The 16893-nt window shown below is 46.0% G+C and overlaps 1 protein-coding gene across 2 annotated transcripts in view; it reads left to right on the top strand.

The window, feature by feature from the left end:
• LOC144612030 (ephrin type-A receptor 5-like) overlaps positions 1-16893 on the top strand; it is a 317322-nt gene that overhangs the window by 291291 nt on the left and 9138 nt on the right. For both annotated transcript variants that reach the window (XM_078431503.1, XM_078431511.1), the window contains exons 13-15: positions 4823-5032; positions 11749-11898; positions 16482-16675. In XM_078431503.1, the coding sequence (XP_078287629.1) occupies positions 4823-5032; positions 11749-11898; positions 16482-16675 (554 nt within the window). The remainder of the gene's footprint in view (positions 1-4822; positions 5033-11748; positions 11899-16481; positions 16676-16893) is intronic.

Raw genomic sequence — 16893 nt, forward strand, 5'->3', positions numbered from 1 at the left:
GAGACTTCAGCGATGTTTTGAATGTGGTGAGTGTGGGGGAGTCTCTAACGGTTTGGGGTAGTGAGTTCCATAGGGTGGGAGCAGCGATGGAGAAAGCCCTGTCCCCCCAGGATCTGAGTTTAGTCCGGATGTGGGGGGATGGGAGATTGGCAGCGGCAGAGCGGAGGGTGCAGGTGGGTGTGTGCCTGTGGAGGAGGTCGGTCAGGTAGGATGGGGCCAGGTTATGGAGGGCTTTGTAGGTTATGAGGAGGATTTTGTACTGGATTCTCTGGAGGATGGGGAGCCAGTGGAGTTTATAAAGGACGGGGGTGATATGGTCACGGATCGAGGTGTGTGTGAGTAGACGGGCAGCGGAGTTTTGAATGTATTGAAGCTTATTGATGATTTTTGAGGGTGCGCCATAGAGGAGGCTGTTGCAGTAGTCCAGACGGGAGGTGATGAAGGCGTGGATGAGGGTTTCTGCAGCTGTGGAGGAGAGGGATGGACGGAGACGGGCAATGTTTTTGAGGTGGAAGAAGGCTGTCTTTGTGATGTGTTTGATGTGTTTGTCGAAGGAGAGGGTTTGATCAAGGATGATTCCAAGATTCCGGATGTGAGGTGAGGTGGATACTGGGAGACCATCAATGTTGAGGATGAAGTTTTGGGTGGATTTGGTGAGCATTTTTGGACCAATGATAATGATTTCAGATTTGTTGCAATTGAGTTTGAGGAAGTTTGATTGAAGCCAAGATTTTATTTCAGTAATGCAGTTTGTCAGTGTAGAGTGTGTGGTGGAGGAGATTGACTTGGTGGAGATGAGGAGCTGGATATCATCGGCGAAGCAGTGGAAGTTGAGACCATGACGGCGGATTAATTGACCAAGGGGGAACAGGTAGAGGATGAAGAGGAGGGGGCCAAGGACTGAGCCTTGGGGGACACCTTGGGGGAGGGGAGCGGTGGGGGATTTACAGTTGTTAATGGAGATGAACTGGTGTCTGTCAGAGAGGTAAGATTTGAACCAGGATAGGGCTGTGCCGGTGATGTTAAGGGAGGTTTCAAGTCGGGTGAGGAGAATGGAGTGATTTATGGTGTCAAAGGCGGCGCTGAGGTCAAGTAGGATGAGGATGTTGAGGTTGCCAGCGTCGGAGGAGAGGAGAATGTCGTTTGTGATTTTGAGGAGCGCAGTTTCAGTACAGTGGTTTGAGCGGAATCCGGATTGGAAAGTTTCATACAGGTTATTGGTAGAGAGGTGGTATTTGAGTTGGGAAGCTACAGCACGTTCCAAAACTTTGGACAGAAAGGGTAGGTTGGAGATTGGTCTGAAGTTGTTTGGGGTGTCAGGGTTTAGACCAGGTTTTTTCAGAATGGGGGTGACAGCAGCGATTTTGAGGGATGGCGGGACGATGCCAGTGGACAGGGAGGAGTTTATTGTTGCAGTGATAAGTGGAGAGAGAGCAGGAAGGCAGGCCTTGACAAAGCTGGAGGGGAAGGGGTCCAGAGAGCAGGTGGCAGTTTTTATTCCTGTGAAGAGGTCAGAGAGGTCGGTGGTGGAGATTGGGGAGAACTGAGGCAGGGGCTGACAGGATAAGGGGGGGCAGGTGGTTTGAGGGGGAGCAGGTGCGTTGGTGGTTAAGGTGCTGTAGATGTTGTCTATTTTGCTTTGGAAGAATGAAAGGAAAGTGGTGCATTTGTCAACTGTGAATGATTGGGAGATGGTGTCCAGGGGGCTGAGGAGTTTGTTTATTGTAGAGAAGAGTGTTATAAGTGCCCGGGTGTTTACCTGAACAATAAACTGGACTGGACTGATAATAGTAATGCACTGTATAAGAAAGGCCAGAGCAGACTGTACCTGCTGAGGAGACTCAGGTCCTTTGGAGCGCAGGGGGCACTCCTGAGGACATTCTTCGACACTGTGGTGACATCAGCCATTTTCTGTGGAGTGGTCTGCTGGAGCAGCAGCATCTCAACTGCTGACAGGAAGAGACTTGATAAACTGATCAAGAAGGCCGGCTCTGTCCTGGGTTGCCCCCTCGACTCAGTGCAGGCGGTGGGAGAGAGGAGGATGATGGCAAAGCTATCATCGCTGCTGGACAACGACTCCCACCCCATGCAGGACACTGTCACTGCACTGAGCAGCTCCTTCAGTGACAGGCTCCTTCACCCCAAGTGTGTGAAGGAGAGATATCAAAGGTCCTTCCTTCCTGCTGCCATCAGACGGCACAACCAGCACTGCTCCCAGCAGACCAGTAAATAACGATAATCACCGTTATTTTATTTATAATGAATGCTTATCTATTTTTGCTATCCACTTTGCTGCTGTAACCCTACAAGTTTCCCCGTTGTGGGACGAATAAAGGATTATTATTCTTATTATTATCCAGAGACGCTGCCTGTCCCACTGAGTTACTCCAGCATTTTGTGTTTATCTTTGGTGTAAGCCAACATCTACAGTTTCTTCCCACACTGTGAGGGTAGATGTTGATTAACATTCTGACAGACCATTGTCAATGTAAACTTGGTTTCTGCGGAAACCATCTGCAGGGAACACTGGAAATGTAACCATTGGCCAGCAAGGTTTCTGATGCAATGAGAAATCAGAATTTTTCGTTCAGCCTTTCATGACATTGAATTCTTTCCTCCTTTAAGTGAAGGGGTCTGTGAATGTCTGGGACACAAATTACAATAGAAACATAGAAACATAGATAAGTAGGTGCAGGATGAGGCCATTTGGCCCTTTGAGCCAGCACCGCCATTCAATATGATCATGGCTGATCATCCAGAATCAGTACCCGTTCCTGCTTTTTCCCCATATCCCATGATTCCTTTAGCCCAAAGAGCTAAATCTAACTCTCTTGAAAACATTCAGTGAATTGGCCTCCACTGCCTTCTGTGGCAGAGAATTCCACAGATTCACAACTCTCTGGGTGAAAAAAAATGTTCCTCATCTCAGCCCGAAATGGCCTACCCCTTATTCTTAAACTGTGACCCCTGGTTTCTAGACTCCCCCAACATGGGGAACATTTTTCCTGCTCAGAAACAGGCCCTACGGTCCACCGAGTCTGCACCGACCAGCGATCCCCGAACATTAACACTATCCTACAAACACAAGGGACAATTCACACATACACCAAGCCAATACCTGTACGTCTTTGGAGTGTGGGAGGAAACCGAAGATCTCGGAGAAAACCCATGTGGTCACGGGGAGAATGTACAAACTCCACACAGAGAGCATCTGTAGTCGGGATCGAACCCGGCTCTCCAGCGCTACAAGCACTGTATGGCAGTAACTCTACCGCTCTGCCACCGTGGCAGCCCCATGACTGAGGAAATTAGATCTTTGTACATGAATGTCTTGAGGATACATTGGTAGTGTCCTTGACAAACTCTGACTGGCTTTCCAGGCGTGTGTGTGTGTGCGTGTGCGTGTGCGTGTGCATGTGCGTGTGCGTGTGCGTGCGCGTGCGTGTGTGTGCTTTTGTGTTTGTGAATTGAATTGAATAAATTTTATTAGCCAAGTATGCCTACATACAAGGAATTTGCCTTGGTAGTTTGCTCGCAAGTATAACAACACGTTATACACGATTAAAAATACGATACGGCTAACACGATTAAAAATAAAACATTATAATTTAAACAAGTGAAGAATAAAATACCAGAGCAAAGAAGGCTACAGGCTTTTGACTGTTGGGTAGAGCTAGTGCATGTGCGTGTGTGTGTTTTTGTGTTTGTGTGTATGTTTTTGTGTGTGTGTGTGCATGTGTGTGTGTGCGTGTGTTTTTGTGTTTGTGCGTATTCGTGTGCGTGTGTTTTTGTGTTTCTGTGTATTCGCGTGCGTGTGTTTTTTGCGTTAATGTGCTGGTGCGTGAGTGTATGCATTTATGTGCGTGCATATGCATGTGTTTTGGGGTTTATGTGTGTTCGTGTGTATATATATATATATACACACACACGTGTGTGTGTGTGTGTGTGTGTGTGTGTGTGTGTGTGTGTGTGTGTGTGTGTGTGTGTGTGTGTGTGTGTGTGTGTGTGTGTGTGTGCGCGTGTGTATATTTTTCAGGTTAAATTAACAGTTAGTGGGAATTTTTACCCAATGACCTCTAAGAAATAGTCGGGGCATCTGGCGTGCTGGAAAAGTACCCAGCTGGAATGCTACCCATGGTAGAGAAGTCCCCGCTAACCATGAGACTTCTGTATGTCAAAGAGCCATGGAACCAATCTGCAGAAGAGAATAATAACACACAGCTGTCACAGCACACCATGACAAGCATGCCTGACTCTATGAATATCCACTCCTTTGACTGCATGAAATTCTACTATTGGACCTGTTCCTCACCCCCCATCTCACCCCGATCAGTGCCCCCTCATCTGCATCGGGAGATGTGAGCCTGTTAAATGTTCCCTGCTATTAAGCTGGCTTTAAACCTAATACCCCCAAAATGGATGCAGTCCAACATGAAGAATTTCTGTACTTTGAAGAAAAAATGGCTTTCTGATGAATTGAGTGTCTGTTTTGGTCAAAAGAAGAAAAACTTAGGGCTGTTTTGTAAAATAAACACAGCTGTTTCAATGCTGCTGTCTGAAATATGACCCAACTTTGCTTATGCTTATGAAACTCTCCTGAAGTCTACACTGTTCTGTGAGTTAAACAATGTGGGGTCAACCAGTTTTTAAACATCTTCCACCTGTGTAGCTCTGGTTTCAATGTACTGTTGGCAGATGAAAGCTTTGCACTGATGTGGTTTCGGTTATTTGACGGGGGTGTTTGGTTTAGACTTGGCTCACTCATTTATAACGTTGTGTTTTCTCGGTAAAGACATGACCAAATTCTTTACCCTTCCTTCAGAAGAACGATGGCCAGTTTACAGTCATCCAGCTGGTGGGAATGTTGAGAGGAATTGCCTCGGGAATGAGGTATCTGTCAGACATGGGTTACGTCCACCGAGATCTGGCGGCACGGAACATCTTGGTCAACAGTAACCTGGTCAGTAAGGTTTCTGATTTCGGCCTTTCTCGAGTACTGGAGGATGACCCAGAAGCTGCATACACCACAAAGGTGGGTGACACTACTTTCTTCTCTGTCTTTGCAGTTTGAAAAATAAAGGTCCTGTCCCAGTTACGCGATTTTTAAGGCGACTGCCGGCGACTGTCAAAATCGTAGCACATCGGCAAAATTTTCTTTTACCCTACGACAACGACCACGACAATGCCGAGTCAGGTCGATACAAGTAACTTTTTTTGTGAAACTAGCACCTGGCTAAGAGATCACACCGTCTTCGGAAATATCGCGAAATTCCCACGCTTACCTGACCGTCAAACTGTCGCCTCCAATCTACCTGTCAAGTGTCCTGACGGTAAATAAATTGGTTAAACAAAACTATTTTCTGGTATCTTCAAATGCCTTTTCTTAATTTAATATTACGTGCTTCTAAATGCATCTAAATGCAGCCTAACCAAAGTCCTACAGAGCAGCATCATAACTTCCTCACTCTTACGGCAATGAAGGCAAGCATACCATATGCCTATTTAACCTATCATTGTTTCAGATATTTTAGTCTTAATTTGAGGGATGCATCATCTAGCAATCTTGCCTGCACACTGTCCTTTCATGGTCTTAATCCATTCTCAGTACTACCCATTAGTTCAGAAGTTCATAAATTGTAGGAGCAGAATTAGGCCATTCAGCCCATCAAGTCTGTTCTGCCATTCAATCATGGCTGATTTATCTTTCCCTCTCAACCCCATTCTTCTGCCTTCTCCCTGTAACCCTTGACACCCGTACTAATCAAGAATCTATCAACCTTAAAAATATCCATTGACCTTGCCTCCACAGCTGTCTGTGGCATTGAATTCCACAGATTCACCGCACTCAAACTAAACAAATCCCATATCATCTCCTTTCTAAAGGTACGCCCTTTTATTTCTGAGGCAGTGCCCTCTGGTCCTAGACTCTCCCACAAGTGGAAACATCCTCTCCACATCCACTCTATCCAGGCCTTTCACTATTCGGTAAGTTTCAATGAGAACCCTCCTCATCCTTCTAAACTCCAGCGAGTGCAGGCCCAGTGCCACAAACGCTCATCATATATTAACCCATCATTCCTGGGATCATTCTCGTAGACCTCCTCTAGACCCTCTCCAATGCCAGCACAATGCCAGCATGATACTGATTTAAATAGACATTTGTTTGGCTTTTATCCTGATGAGTCTGAATCCCACCCAGCCTGTTGTCAGGGAAGAAGTCAAACAATAAGCTAGAGCAGCAAACCTTTCCTAAACACAAGCCTTCGCAAGTAAAGCCCCTGTCCCACTTAAGCGATTATTTTAGGCGACTGCCGGCGACTGTCATAGACGTAGCAGGTTGCCGAAAAAAACGGCGACTGGACTCCCCTACGACAATGTCTACGACAAGCTACATCGACCTACCACCTATTCGACGTCAAGCTACGGCAAGCTACCGACAACCGGCGACCCAATCCTCGCGACTTAGGATGTCCACCTACGACCGCGCCTACGACAACCTACAACCACGCAGGCGACAACCTACGACAACCAAAGTCAACCTATGTCCTCCCACGATAAGCCACGACAAGCCACGACCCTGTCGGCAACAACTGAAGACAACTCACGTCATTTTGGCCTCCGGTTTTGACGCCGGTACCTGTCGCCGGTTGACGTGGGTAGTCGCCAATGGAATTCACCCAAGTCAGCACCGGCGACAACCTACGTCACCTGGCGACAACCTACGACAGCGCCCATGTCAGGAGACATTGGCGTCAAACCAACAGTCGCCGAAAATGTTTAGACATTTCAAAATCCAGCGGTGACCAGAAAGACGCTATGACTCTTTGGAGATGACTCACGACCGTACAGGCGACACCCCGACGACCGTGTGGCGACGGCCTAGTCGCCTAAAAAATCCCCTGTGGGACAGGGGCTTAAATATAACGATGTTTATTTTCTTTCTTTGAAAACTTGCATGGTTTTAATGGTGAACATAACTAATATATAAGCTTTATGAGTGAATTATTTTTTAAAACAAGTTTTGGCTATGATACCCTTCAAAGAACTATACTATTGCGCAATTTGAAAGAGATGATTGATTTGGACACTTCGTTCAGTCTCTAACTTTCTGATGATAGATTACAACAATGGCAATGGAAAATGGAAATCAATATAGCACTGGTGCTGGAAATCTGACAAAAAGGTTATTGCTGGAAACACTCAGCAGGTCGGTCAGTATCTGTGGAGAGGAAAACAGAATTAACATTTCAGGCTTTAACATTAACATTAAAAGTTTAGGTTTAGGTTAAGGTTTAGGTCATAAGGAATAGGAACAGAATTAGGCCATTCGGCCCATTAAGGCTAATCCGCCGTTCAATCATGGCTGATCTATCTCTCCCAACTAACTCCATTCACCTGCCCCCTCCCCATAACCCATGACACCCGTACTCATCAAGAATCTATCTATCTGCCTTAAAAATATCTTCTTCTTCTTGCGTTTGAGGCAGCAGAAGTTATGAAGCTGCTTCTGCCTCTGCTGTCTCTGTTTGTTGTCGTTCGCCTGACTGAGGTCAGTTGACAGGGCTCACCACGGGGAGGTCGACTATATGTGCCCCCTTAAAAATATCCATTGACTTGGACTCCACAGCCTGCTGTGGCAAAGAATTCCACAGATTCACCACCCTCTGACTAAAGCTGGTTTTGGTTTAATTTTTTTTTTAAACGTTTATTTTTTTAATTTTTAATTTAATTAATTACAGTGCATATAACAACAACAGCAGTAAACCCCATCCCTCCCCTTCCCTACATAATCATGAAAACAAACAAACGAAAACAAACAAATAAATAAATAAAAATAAATACAACGTGACAAAAAAGACAAAAGCACAAAAACATGAGTCAAGGTAATTTTCACAAGTCAAATATTATTTTTTATTTGTTATTGTCATGTAAACCTAGCTAGGTACAGTGAAAAGTTTTGTTTTGAAAGCTTTCCAAACAGATCAGGTCATACTATAAATAAATCCAATAAACTCAAACTCAAGTACGATAGGTGGAGCAATGGGGAAGATACAGAGTGCAAAGCAAAGTTCAATGTCTGTGATCAACATTACAGAGCATCAGTTCCATAGGCAATGTCCAATGCCTGCTTTATAGACAATAGACAATAGACAATAGGTGCAGGAGGAGGCCATTCGACCCTTCGAGCCAGCACCGCCATTCAATGTGATCATGGCTGATCATTCTCAATCAGTACCCCGTTCCTGCCTTCTCCCCATACCCCCCTGACTCCGCTATCCTTAAGAGCTCTATCTAACTCTCTCTCGAATGCATTCAGAGAATTGGCCTCCACTGCCTTCTGAGGCAGAGAATTCCACAGATTCACAACTCTCTGACTGAAAAAGTTTTTCCTCACCTCAGTTCTAAATGGCCTACCCCTTATTCTTAAATTGTGGCCCCTTGTTCTGGACTCCCCCATCATTGGAAACATGTTTCCTGCCTCTAACGTGTCCAACCCATTAATAATCTTATACGTTTCGATAAGATCTCCTCTCATCCTTCTAAATTCCAGTGTGTACAAGCCTAGTCGCTCCAGTCTTTCAACATATGATAGTCACGCCATTCCGGGAATTAACCTAGTAAACCTACGCTGCACACCCTCAATAGCAAGAATATCCTTCCTCAAATTTGGAGACCAAAACTGCACACAGTACTCCAGGTGCGGTCTCACTAGGGCCCTGTACAACTGCTTTGGAGCAGAGGTAAATCAGACAGTACCCTAGCTTATGGGAGGACCATTCAGAAGCCTGGTAATGAAGGGGAAGAAGCTGATCCTAGATCTGGTGGTGCCGCTGCAAAAGTTAACTGCTTCTTGGTTGACATTGACCTTTTTATCTGCTACGTTTCTCCAGCATATTCTGTTTTTGTTGACAATGTCGAGGACAGGGTAAATAATGTCTGACTTCGCATTCCTCCTTCCGTAATTATAACAGAATGGCCGTCTAATATAACCAAGGACTGACGTCAGAAGCAAAGCTATATGGATTACTTAGCTTGTTTTTCTCTGGCAGGGGATTTGGATTTGTAAGGAAGTGGTGTAAGGGATTGGTCACACTGGATGCAGGAAAAATGTTCCCCATGTTGGAGGAGTCCAGAAACAGTGGTCACAGTTTAAGACTAAGGGGAGGCCATTTAAGACTGAGATGAGGAAAAACCTTTTCATCCAGAGAGTTGTGAATCTGTGGAATTCTCTGCCACAGAAGGCAGTGGAGGCCAAATTCACTGGATGTTTTCAAGAGAGAGTTAGTTTTAGCTCTTAGGGCTAATGGAATCAAGGGATATGGGGAGAAAGCAGGAACGAGGTGCTGATTTTGGATGATCAGCCATGATCACATTGAATGGCGTTGCTGGCTCAAAGGGCCGAATGGCCTACTCCTGCACCAGATTTCTATGTTTCCATGGTGGGTAAAATAACCAACGTCTTTCTCCTGAAAGGCCGTGCGGAACCTGTACAATATTTTGCAATTGTACACTCACAGCGAACTGTGCAAAATCGTAAAAACCTCTTCCCCAAGAGTCAGTCCTGCTGGAATTGTATCGATGCAGAGGCAATTATTACCACTTTAAAGGATATCTATGAACTAGACTTAACAGAAGGAAATGTATGTCTAGTATGTATATATATTTGTCATGGTTTAAAAACTTTTTGTTTGCTATCTAGTTATCTTGGAAAAGACATGGCTGGGGCTTTGGGTTTTCCTCAGAAAAAGTATGATAGAAGCGGGGAGGTGCCCGGTTCCACCAGAGTTCTCCACATGATCTTTCTCCAAAAATACTACCGTGTTCCTGAAAAGGCAGAATCTATGTATGCAATTGCCACAGACAGAGAATTCTAGGTGTGGCCGTGGGGCATCACGGTGGTGCAGCGGTAGAGTTGCAGCCTGACTGCATCGCCACCGTGCCACTCCTTCCATTTTATTGCATAAAGAAAGGAATATTTTGGTTACTATTACATAGTTCCCTTTTCTTACATATGCTTCCATGCCTTGCTGTTGTTATAGCCTATGGCGTAACATCGGACGTGGCTTTTGACTGTGTATTTCTGTATCTTGTTGCAGACTGTTCTTCAGGCAGCTTCATCAATGAGTCAGATCCCCTTAGTATAGTTTAGTTTAGCTTAGCGAAGCAATAGACAATAGACAATAGACAATAGGTGCAGGAGTAGGCCATTCAGCCCTTCGAGCCAGCACCGCCATTCAATGCGATCATGGCTGATCACTCTCAATCAGTACCCCGTTCCTGCCTTCTCCCCATACCCCCTCACTCCGCTATCCTTAAGAGCTCTATCCAGCTCCCTTTTGAAAGCATCCAACGAACTGGCCTTCACTGCCTTCTGAGGCAGAGAATTCTACACCTTCACCACTCTCTGACTGAAAAAGTTCTTCCTCATCTCCGTTCTAAATGGCCTACCCCTTATTCTTAAACTGTGGCCCCTTGTTCTGGACTCCCCCAACATTGGGAACATGTTTCCTGCCTCTAATGTGTCCAATCCCCTAATTATCTTATATGTTTCAATAAGATCCCCCCTCATCCTTCTAAATTCCAGTGTATACAAGCCTAATTGCTCCAGCCTTTCAACATACGACAGTCCCGCCATTCCGGGAATCAACCTAGTGAACCTACGCTGCACGCCCTCAATAGCAAGAATATCCTTCCTCAAATTTGGAGACCAAAACTGCACACAGTACTCCAGGTGCGGTCTCACCAGGGCCCGGTACAACTGTAGAAGGACCTCTTTGCTCCTATACTCAACTCCTCTTGTTACGAAGGCCAACATTCCATTGGCTTTCTTCACTGCCTGCTGTACCTGCATGCTTCCTTTCAGTGACTGATGCAGGGTGGAAACAGGCCCTTGGGCCTTCCCGGGTCCGTGACGACCAGCGATCCCCGTACACCGACACCATCCTACGTACCAGGGACCATTTGCAATTTTTTACCAAAGCCAATCAACCTACAAGCCTGTACGTCTTTGGAGTGTGGGAGGAAAGGGAGCTCCCGGAGAAAACCTATCACCGGTCACAGGGAGAACGTACAAATCCGTACACACAGCACCTGTGGTCAGGTTCGATACCCGAATCTCTGGCGCTGTAATAGACAATAGACAATAGGTGCAGGAGGAGGCCATTCGGCCCTTCGAGCCAGCACCGCCATTCAATGTGATCATGGCTGATCATTCTCAATCAGTACCCCATTCCTGCCTTCTCCCCATACCCCCTGACTCCGCTATCCTTAAGAGCTCTATCTAGCTCTCTCTTGAATGCATTCAGAGAATTGGCCTCCACTGCCTTCTGAGGCAGAGAATTCCACAGATTCACAACTCTCTGACTGAATTTTCTTTTCCTCATCTCAGTTCTAAATGGCCTACCCCTTATTCTTAAACTGTGGCCCTTGGTTCTGGACTTCCTCAACATTGGGAACATGTTTCCTGCCTCTAACGTGTCCAACCCCTTAATAATCTTATAAGTAAGGCAGCAGCTGTACCACTGCACTACCGTGCCGCACTGAGCTTGGGGATATCTGCACAGAATCAGGCAAGCAATTAGCAGTCAGTCAGCCATCGCATGCGGGCTTTGCTTTGAAGAGTTCAGCTGCCTCGTGTCAGTTCAATTTAGTTGCGACTCCTGCATCTTATTTCTGTGCCTCTCCTGAGCAGGCAGGGAGTTTCAGATGCCGACAGTAAACGTCTGCTGTTCTTTTCTTTCGGAACAGGGAGGGAAGATCCCGATCAGGTGGACCGCTCCCGAGGCAATCGCTTACCGCAAGTTCACCTCAGCCAGTGACGTGTGGGGCTATGGAATTGTCATGTGGGAGGTGACGTCCTACGGAGAGAGACCCTACTGGGAAATGACTAATCAGGACGTAAGTACACATGGATGAACTAGGAATGGAACCATATGCATTATGTGCAAGGGGATAAGAGTTTGTCTTGATATTCATTAGAATTCATAGCAACAGGATTTGAGTATAGGAGCAGGGAGGTTCTGCTGCAGTTGTACAGGGCCTTGGTGAGACCGCACCTGGAGTATTGTGTACAGTTTTGGTCTCCTAATCTGAGGAAAGACATTCTAGCCTTAGAGGGAGTACAGAGAAGGTTCACCAGATTGATCCCTGGGATGGCAGGACTTTCATATGAAGAAAGACTGGATAGACTAGGCTTGTACTCGCTGGAATTTAGAAGACTGAGGGCGGATCTTATAGAAACATATAAAATTCTTAAGGGGTTGGTGAGGCTAGATGCGGGAAGATTGTTCCCGATGTTGGGGAAGTCCAGAACCAGGGGTTACAGCTTAAGGATAAGGGGGAAGTCTTTTAGGACCGAGATGAGAAAACATTTCTTCACACAGAGAGTGGTGACTCTGTGGAATTCTCTGCCACAGAAGGTAGTTGAGGCCAGTTCATTGGCTATATTTAAGAGGGAGTTAGATGTGGCCCTTGTGGCTAAAGGGATCAGAGGGTATGGAGAGAAGGCAGATACAGGCTACTGAGCTGAATGATCAGCCATGATCATATTGAATGGCGGTGCAGGCTCGAAGGGCCGAATGGCCTACTCCTGCACCTATTTTCTATGTTTCTATGTTAATATCATGTGTAGGAAGGAACTGCAGATGCTGGTTTAAACCTAAGATAGACACAAAAAGCTAGAGTAACTCAGCGGGACAGGCAACATCTCTGGAGCGAAGGAATGGGTGACGTTCCGGGACGATAAGTCTGAAGAAGGGTCTCGACCCGAGACGTCACCCATTCCTTCCCTCCAGAGATGCTGCCTGTCCCGCTGAGTTACTCCAGCATTTTGTGTCTACCTTTTGTCTTGATATCAAGTTTTCCGCAGACATTGTGGGGGGTGTAGGGTTTGTACCCGTGTTTAGTTTAGTTCGAAGATAGACGCAAAACGCTGGAGTAACTCAGCGGGTCAGGCAGCATTTCTGGAAAAAAGGAATGGGCAACATTTTGGGTCGAGTCCGTTCTTCAGGCAGAGAGTCAGGGGCGAGGGAACCGAGAGATATGAAAAGGTACATAGGTCAAATTAATGGAAGATGTGCACAAAGACAGTTCAAAGCCAGCAACGAACGATGACCAAGGACAGGTGGAGCCCACAATGGCCCATTGCTGGCTGTGAAGAAGGTGATAACGAGTGATACAGACAGTGAAACTCAGCAGGACGACAGTGAAACTAGTACGACCACTCGGGTGGGGGAGGGACGGAGAGAGAGGGGATGCAGGGGTTACTTGAAATTAGAGAAATCAACATTCATACCACTGGGTTGTAAGCTGCCCAAGTGTAATATGAGGTGCTGTTCCTCCAATTTGCGTTTGGTTTCACTCCTACAGTGGAGGAGGTCCAGGACAGAAAGGTCGGTGTGGGAATGTGAAGGAGAGTTATAGTGTTTGGCAACTGAGAGATTTTGTCGGCCAAGGTGGACTGAGCGAAGGTAATTTAGTTTTAGAGATACAGTGCAGAAACATGCCCTTTAGTCCACCAGTCGACCAACGATCACCCATACAATAGGGGCAATTTTTACAGAACACAATTAATCTACAAACCTGCACATCTTTGGAATGTGGGAGGAAACCAGAGAACCTGGAGAAAACCCACATGTTCTATGGTCTATATACAACATGGAGTCAGTCATCTAAGAAAGCATGCGTAGGAAAGAACTGCAGGTGCTGGTTTAAATCGAAGATAGAACAAAATGCTGGAGTAACTCAGTGGGACAGGCAGCATCTCTGGAGAGAAGAACTGAGATGAGGAAAAACCTTTTCAGTCAGAGAGCTGTGAATCTGTGGAATTCTCTGCCTCAGAAGGCAGTGGAGGCCAATTCTCTGAATGCATTCAAGAGAGAGCTAGATAGAGCTCTTCAGGATAGCGGAGTCAGGGGGTATGGGGAGAAGGCAGGAACGGGGTACTGATTGAGAATGATCAGCCATGATCACATTGAATGGCGGTGCTGGCTCGAAGGGCCGAATGGCCTCCTCCTGCACCTATTGTCTATTGTCTATTGAATGGGTGACGTTTTGGGTCGAGACCTTTCTTCAGACTGAAGAAGTCGCCCATTCCTTCTCTCCAGAGATGCTGCCTGTCCCGCTGAGTTACTCCAGCATTTTGGGTCTATCTAGGAAAGCACGTAGACTGGAAATCACTGTTCGCTAATTTAAATACCTTTCCCTACCTTTAATCATGACATTTCTCATTATTTTTTTTAATGTTAAATTAGCCATGAGGCATTGAATGTCAGTCCTCATCAATCAATTATGATCAAACAGGAGAATAAATGGAGCAGATTTTACTTTCTAACACAGAATGACTCACTTTTGATGGCACTGGGCCTGCACTCGCTGGAGTTTGGAAGAATGAGTGGGGACCTCATTGAAATGTACCGAATAGTGAAAGGCTTGGTAGGGTGGATGTGGAGAGGATGCTACCATTAGTGGGAGAGTCTAGGACTAGAGGTCATAGAATTAAAGGACAATCCTGTTGGAAGGAAATGAGGAGGAATTTCTTTAGTCAGAGGGTGGTGAACCTGTGGAATTCTTTGCCACAGAAGGCTGTGTAGGCCGTCAATTGACATTTTTAAGGTGGAGATTGGTAGATTCAATGATTAGGGGTAATGGGGAGAAGGCAGGAGAAGGGGATTGAGAGGGATGGATAGATCAGCCATGATTGAATGGTGAATTAGACTTGAGGGGCCAAATGGCCTAATTCTGCTTATGAACATCTATCAGCTATCCCTCTGCTCTGAGAAAAACAAAACTAGCATTTCCACTTTCTCCTCACAACTGAATCAATCTATCCCAGGTAACCTTCTGGTGAATCTCCTCTGTACCCTCTCCAATGCAATTATAGCCCTTCTAGAGTGCAGTGACCAAAACGGCACATTATATTCTTGCAATGGCCTCACCATTCTTTTATTAAGTTGTACCATAATCCCCCTACTCTTATATTCCATGCCCTGACTACTAGAGGCAAGAACTGCATATCTCTTCAAGATGTATTCGAGAGAGATAGATAGAGCTCTTAGGGCTAACGGAATCAAGGGATATGGGGAGAAAGCAGGAACGGGGTACTGATTTTGGATGATCAGCCATGATCGTTTTGAATGGCAGTGCTGGCTCGAAGGGCCGAATGGCCTACTTGAGGATCTATTTCCTATGTTTTTATGTTTATTTCACCACTCTATATACTGTACGTGCTGTCATCTTCATTTGCAAACAAATCCACCAGTGGGAATTAAATAAAGCAAGATGAATGGAAAATCCTCGACACTCTCAAGTTGACCCTCAACTGCGGATAGAGAAGCAAAGTTTAGTTCAATTCAGTTTAGTTTAGTTTAGTTTAGTTTAATTTAGTGTCACGTGTACCGGGGTACAGTGAAAAGCTTCATGTTGCATGCCTGCCAGTCAGCAGAAAGACAATACGTGATTACAATCCAGCCGCCCACAGTGTACAGATACATGATAAAGGGAATAACGTTTAGTGCAAGAGAAAGTTCAGTAAAGTCTGATTAAAGATAGTCTGAGAGTCTCCATTGAGGTGGATGATAGCTCAGGACCACTCTGACAGATCTGAACATATCTTAACATATCAATGACCTACGCTGTTAGACCGTCAGGTGTTAGACCATCTGCATATCATATCATATCATATATATACAGCCGGAAACAGGCCTTTTCGGCCCACCAAGTCCGTGCCGCCCAGCGATCCCCGTACATTAACACTATCCTACACCCACTAGGGACAATTTTTACATTTACCCAGCCAATTAACCTACATACCTGTACGTCTTTGGAGACGCATGTAATCTCCTTATTAGTTTTCTTTTGCTTAGTGTAGAGATACAACGCGGAAACAGGCTCTTTGGCTCACCAAGCCCACACCGACGGACGATCGCCCCGTACACTAGCTCTATCCTACACACTCGGGACAATTTGCATTGTTTTTTACCAAAGACAAATTAACCTACAAACCCGTACGTCTTTTGGAGTGTGGGAGGAAACCGGAGCACCTGGGGAAAACCCACGTGGTCACGGGAGAATGTACACACTCACAGTATCAGTAGTCAGGATCGAACCGGGGTCTCTGACGTTGTAAAGCAGCAACTCTACCGCTGCGCCACCGTGCCGCCCATCTAAGCTCCTTTTCTAAGTGACGTGGCAAAGTTCCAACTGGAGCCGAACGGAATGATAACGGAATGAGAGGATATCTGCGATCTGGGGCACATGTTGCCATTTGATAAGTAAAACACAAAGCACTGGAGCAACTCAGCGGGTCAGGCAGCATCACTGGAGAACATGGATAGGTGTCGGTTTAGGTCAGGATCCCTCTTCAGACTCCAGAGATACTACCTGACCCGCTGAGTTACTCCAGCACTTTGTGCCAGTCTTTGCAAAACAGAGTGCGGTTCCTTGTGTTGCCGTTTGATAAATGTCCGTTTTGTATGGAGCAGGTGATTAAGGCTGTGGACGAAGGCTATCGCCTGCCCACGCCCATGGACTGCCCTGCCACCCTCTACCAGCTAATGCTTGACACTTGGCAGAAGGATCGCAACAGCAGGCCAAGATTTGAAGAGATAGTTAGCATCTTAGACAAGATGATTCGCAATCCATGCAGCCTGAAGATGCTGGTCAACGCCTCGACAAGGTGTGTATATCACGTCTCATTTATAACTTGGTTCAGGTGTCGTTGGCAAAAGAGCAGATGGGTGGGTGGATATAAGGGGGACAGCTCATGATTAATGACCTTCTGACATGATTAACCATTCTGCACACCTGGGGTGTTTGATGGGTGCTGCACACGTGACATTAAACTAAACTAAACTCAATCTTTCAGTCTGAAAAAGGGTCTTGACCCGAAACGTC

The sequence above is a fragment of the Rhinoraja longicauda genome, chromosome 3, assembly GCF_053455715.1.
Source record: "Rhinoraja longicauda isolate Sanriku21f chromosome 3, sRhiLon1.1, whole genome shotgun sequence".
In the NCBI taxonomy this organism is placed as follows: domain Eukaryota; kingdom Metazoa; phylum Chordata; class Chondrichthyes; order Rajiformes; family Arhynchobatidae; genus Rhinoraja; species Rhinoraja longicauda.